Genomic DNA, 5867 nt, shown 5'->3' with positions numbered 1-5867 from the left:
CTGCAGGCGCAAAAACACCAGAAGCAGCAAATTTTCTACAATCTCCCAAGTTTCAAATCTTCCCGTTAACCATCCGAAATCATCCCGAGGCCCCCTGGGACCTCAATCAAAACCTCACACATAACCCAATACCTTATTCAAACTTGTCTCAATCATCAAAACACCTCAAACAGCATCAAATCTACCAAATCACATCGGATTCAAGCCTAAGTTTCAAAAATCTTCCGAAATACGCTTTTGATCAAAAACCCAACCAAGCCATGTCCGAATGACCTAACATTTTACACACACATCCCAAATGATGCGACGAAGCTACTGCAATTCTCGGAATTCCATTCTGACCCCTATATCAAAATCTCGCCTAACAACCGGAAATTGCCAATTCAAGCCTAATTCTACTCTAAACCTCCAAAACCTATTCCGGTCATGCTCCTAAGTCACAAATCACCTGCCCAAGCTAATGGAACCATCAGAACTCACTTCTGAGCCTTCTAACACATAAGTCAATATCTGGTTGACTTTTCCAACTTAAGCCTTCTTAAAAGAGACTAAGTGTCTCAAACTTCACCAAACTCATTCCGGACTCGATTCGACCAACCCGATACCACAAAAACATGGATAACGAAGCATAAAGAAGCTGCAATGGGGAAAACAAAGCGGTAACTCATGAGACGATCGACCAGGTCATCGCATTGTTACTTGTAAGTATGTGGCTGTACACTTTTAAGTTGTGGTTGTCACTGTCTAGTACTGTATAGTCGCTGTATTTTTTTCATCTAGTATTGTTGATGGTAGTGTGTATCACTATATATCATTGTATTTCATGTCAGTCTATTTATTGATGGAAAAGTTTATATCATTGTCGTAGGTACTGCCTAGTATGAATCAACAACAACTGTGATTGGTATTTTAAGTCTTCGAGCCTGAAAAAAGTAAATGTTTCAAGGTCAGAAATTTCAGCAAAGTTCACTCATGCCCCTTGAAAGACAGATCTTACGCACAACGCCAAGCTACTGCAAAACTCATCGGCAGTCTTCTAATAGACAAGTATAAAGACCCAAAAATAGTATACACTCCTAATGACATAATTGGAGACATGAACAAGCTGGTCTTCAGATGACATATATGCAAGCATGGAGATCGAAAGAATATGCAGTTCAAGTACTGAGAGGAAACCCAAGCGAATCATATGAAAAGCTGCCAAGCTATTTTTATATGCTGGTTCTTACAAATCCTATGTCGGTGGTAATTTTGAAAAAAAATAGGGAAGACTTGTTCATGTATGCTTGTGTTGCACTATATCCGTCTATAAAAGGATGGCAGTATTGTAAATCGATTGTTGTTATAAATGGAACCTTTCTTAAATCGGCATATAGAGGAACATTATTGATAGCATCAACAAAAAATCCAGCAGGTAATATCCCACCACTCGCATATGCCATAGCAAATTCAGAGAATAATGCTTCCTTGGAGTGATTTTTTGCGAGATTCAAAGATGCATTTGGAGAAAGGGAGGGAATGTGCATAGTCTCGGATAGGCATGAAGGCATTGAAAATGCAGCGGCAACATTGTATCCACAAGTACCTCATTGTGTCTGCATATGGCATCTATGGAATAATGTAAAAAAATTACAAAAAAAACCATTTGCTGCTCAAAGACATATTTTTTGCTATGGCCAAAGCATACACAGTTGAGAAGTTTGATTACCACATGGCAGAGGTAGAGAAAATTGATAAGAGGATCAAAGATTACTTAATGAATGTTGGGTATGAAAGATGGTCCATAGCATATTCCACTGTCAACAGAACATTGACGATGACTTCAAACATTGTGGAGTCGATCAATGCAGCACTCAAGGCTGCTAGGGAACTCCCAGTACTGCCTTTGCTAGACTACATAAGGAAATTGATCGGACCATGGAATGTTAAAAACTTAAAGAATGCAGTAGAGTCATTCACTGATCTTGGAAAAAAATATGATACAATGCTGATGGACAATCTTGAATTGTCACATTAGATGATGATATGACTGGATTCTGTAAATACTTGCGCATAGAATATGTAATCATGCCGAATTCACCGATCAGTTATATCTTGAACCCTCTGTGTGATTCTGTTAAACTAGTGTCCAGCTGCACAAAAGCAAAGGCTTTTAATTTAATATAGCATTTATGCCTACCCCACTCCTCAAATATTGGTTGGTTTGACATGATATTAAGCTATTTTGAATCTTGTAGGCTCTCTAGTACATGTATTTTGAGGGCATCTTCTTTGTCACCACTAATGATAGTTGATAAATTTTGTAGGTGACCCCGTCGACGAGTTACTTATATTCAGTACTTGACAAGGGTTAGCAGAGAATGGTGTTCCTAAAATATCGAACTTGCAGCTGTAGAAGGTTTCAGTTGGATGATCTGCCATGTGCACATGCTTGGACAGTATTAAAATACAAATACATTGATCACATTAAGTATTGCTCGGTGTACTACACCACGAAGTACCTATTGAAGACCTATAAAATTCCAATTTATCCGATTCCTGATGAAAGCACATGGGAAATTCCTGCAGAAGTTCTAAATGAAAAAGTCTTGCCACCAGACGTGACTAAAACAATAGGAAGGCCAAGGAAGGGGAGGTGTAAGCCAATATCTGAAAGGGAACGAAAAAGGTCGATTTCATATGGACAGTGTGGAGAAGAAGGTCACAACAAGAAAACTTGTAGAAATAATCGAAAGAGAGGATGAAATATGTCAAATTTAGAATTACTTGTTATTTTACTTTACTGAATATCATAGAGATTTAGAAGAATGCAATATATCAAGAACTATATCATTGTAGAATGTCATTTGAATTTTAGATATAAATAAATATTTGACCTGTCATTTAAAATCATGTTGCAAGTTTATATTATACATCTATTTGATTAAAAAGAAGTTGTATCAGCTATGTATTATATTGTATCATATATGTATCGCTTGTGCATCACATTTGTATCATCTATGTATCGCTTGTGTATCACCTATGTATCTCTGTGTATAGGCTCTTACTCATGCCTGTATTTGTGTCGTAACAAAGCTAACTAATGGAAAACAGTCGTAGCAGCTAGAAAACTATGCAAATAGTTTTAGAAATTTGCAAATAAGAGTGGCTTCATCAATACATATTTGAAAACTATGTATCATATGTGTATCATATCTGTATCATGTATGTATCATGCATGTATCTGCAAGAGACAATGTATCACAAACTACCATATATTTTTCATATCTATAATTCACAACACAAAATCAAGGGAGAAAACACCAAAATAAACTAAACTGCAACAATCCAATATCGCACTGAAACTCATTAAACCTTTATAACAGAGCAAAAGTCTCATTTTCCATACAATTCTTAAAAGTATTCATAAAATTCAAACACAAACAAATCTGATACGTCTTACAAAAATGACAACATAACAGAACACAATACAAAAACAAAAATATAGAGTTCATTCTACAACAATGACAAAAGTAACTACTTCTTCTGCTTTCGCGACTTATTCTGTTGACCAATAATCTCATCATCACTTTGCGCGTTCAGTTCCATCTTCTTTCTAGCATAATCCCACAAGAGAGCACCAAATATGCGCCAGTGTGCATGGGCATTGAATTTTTTAGGAGGCATCTTGCCCTCAATGAAATACTCAGCAAATGATGCCGCAAATACACCACAATCACTGCAAAAATAAAAAGAACAACAACTATCAAACTGCAGAATCTAAAAACAAGACAGATTGTGTTGAAAGAAATTCATACGCTTCGACTTGTTGAGGCAATCCTTCGACCAGTTTTACATCAAAGGGGGTAATCAAGTCTTTTGATTTGTAGACACCAATGCGCCAATTGATATCTTTTTTGTTTAAATAGAAATGTGTGTGCACGAAAAAATGAGGCAGCAACACAGAACACTTGGCCATGATCATATGAACTTTGGCTTGATGAGCAGCTCCACCGCGCATAGAGTCATACACATAAATGCGCCTATCCTTAAAGGACATCATAGCCATTATCCAATGCCATTGTTCTGCAACATTACTTGGCATTAAGACATGCTCGACAGTGTGCCATGGAACATTGGCATGCAAGACAAACCCCTGAATATACTCTGCAATGACATGTTCCGGATTGCACACATCCCTGTCTCCATCTGTATCAATAAACGCCTGCCACAACTCATTAATTTTCTCGTCGAAGTACCAATCTGTGGTGGTGAATGTTACAGGTAGGTCTTTGTCATACTTCCCCTTCTTCCTCAGATAATAGAACAAAACATCAATGTACTGAAACAAAACATAACAAATAACTAATCACTAAAGGCTCGTAAGCTTTAATCAGCTACAGTTTTTCAAACCAAAATCACAGAAAACAAAGGAAAATGAATGCTCACTACTATCTCTTGTGCCAGGAAATAGCAATTAATAATCTGTTCTAACTTAAGGGGATTGAGTGTTCATGTGTACACTGGCTAAAATTTTAAAAAAAAATACTACAACAGTAAATTCTTACATACCGAGTCATCCAAGGGCTGACCATTATATGCCAAAGTGTAAAACCATTTTTTGTCTTCAACATGAAATACACCAAGATCATAAGCAGGATTGAGTTCACTAACATGCTTCGGGTAAATTTCATTCTTGGTAACATATATACACAAAAGAGTACAGTGATTTGATATAAAATAATGTTATAAGTGACAATATATTAAAATATAAAACTGAAAAAAACTCAGAAGTTGGAAACATACTTCTTTCTGGACTTTCCTTCTTTGACCCACCCAGCAAATACATTCAACAAAGAGCTGTTAACGCCAGTTCTGATTTTCTTTGAAAAGGATGCTTAATAGCATAAATTTTCTTTTTTTCCTTTCGCTGCAACAACACCAGTACTGGAACCTGAATCAAACACATTAATGAATGGAGACTGCACGGCCTTTGCAGGACATCTCTTTATTTTTTCCATTTGCGGCGTTACTTCAAGAAGTAATTCAGGATTGTACAGAACCATCTCCCCTGCCGCCTCATCAATACTTGCAGTCGCACAAACAACACCAGTCCAAAATTCAGGAACCTTTTGTTTCTCAGATTCTTCCTCTGTCTCCCCTGCCGCCACATCAACACTTGCAGTCGCACAAACAGAACCAGTCCGAGATTTAGGAACCATTTGTTTCTCAGATTCTTCCTCCGTCTCCCCTGCCGCTGCATCTGCAATCTCACCAATAATGCCAGTATGTGCTACATCTAGTGTGAAAGTTACTTTAGCAACAAACATGTCAACTTTTACTCCAGAAGGTCCTTCCATAGCATTGACACCTAACTGATCTGCTACACTAGTATCTCTTTGAGAATGTGGAACATCTTTGCCTTCACTTCCACCGACCTATTTTTTGTAAAAAAAATCGAATTATCAAAAATAACAAAGAAAAGAAAAGGGAAAAGTGCAGAATGCACAACTAAACACACCTGACAACCATCCATTTCAACATCTTCATTGCCATCAAACTCCATATTGCTCACAAAATCATTATTGTCTTGACGACTACTGGTGTCTTCCTCTGGATGTGCATCATATATGACTTCGCTTGCACCAAGCTATTTTTAAAAAAAAGGATATAGTAAAAATAAAAAGAAATGCACAACGGAAAAGAAACACAAACCTTGGAATTAATCAACTCAAAGAGCTCCTTGAATTTATCAGAAACATATTCCATGAAGGAATTTAACTGCTTATGGAGCTACAAGATGAAACAAATAAGAAAGATAATAGGCTTTGAATATACAATTTGAACAATACTTTCAAAAATATATATAAAAAAGACCAATACATGCT

At 36.8% G+C, this 5867-nt stretch overlaps 1 protein-coding gene across 1 annotated transcript; it reads left to right on the top strand.

The window, feature by feature from the left end:
* Window positions 1-1672: 1672 nt before the first annotated feature.
* On the top strand, window positions 1673-2017 carry LOC104229186 (uncharacterized). Its single transcript, XM_009781769.1, has one exon. It carries the CDS (start codon window positions 1673-1675, stop codon window positions 2015-2017), a length of 345 nt encoding a protein of 114 aa, XP_009780071.1.
* Window positions 2018-5867: the final 3850 nt, after the last annotated feature.

The sequence above is a fragment of the Nicotiana sylvestris genome, chromosome 2 (genome assembly GCF_000393655.2).
Source record: "Nicotiana sylvestris chromosome 2, ASM39365v2, whole genome shotgun sequence".
Classification (NCBI taxonomy): Eukaryota; Viridiplantae; Streptophyta; class Magnoliopsida; order Solanales; family Solanaceae; genus Nicotiana; species Nicotiana sylvestris.
Note: the sequence above shows the minus strand (reverse complement) of the source record. Positions and strands in the feature narration are given on the sequence as shown.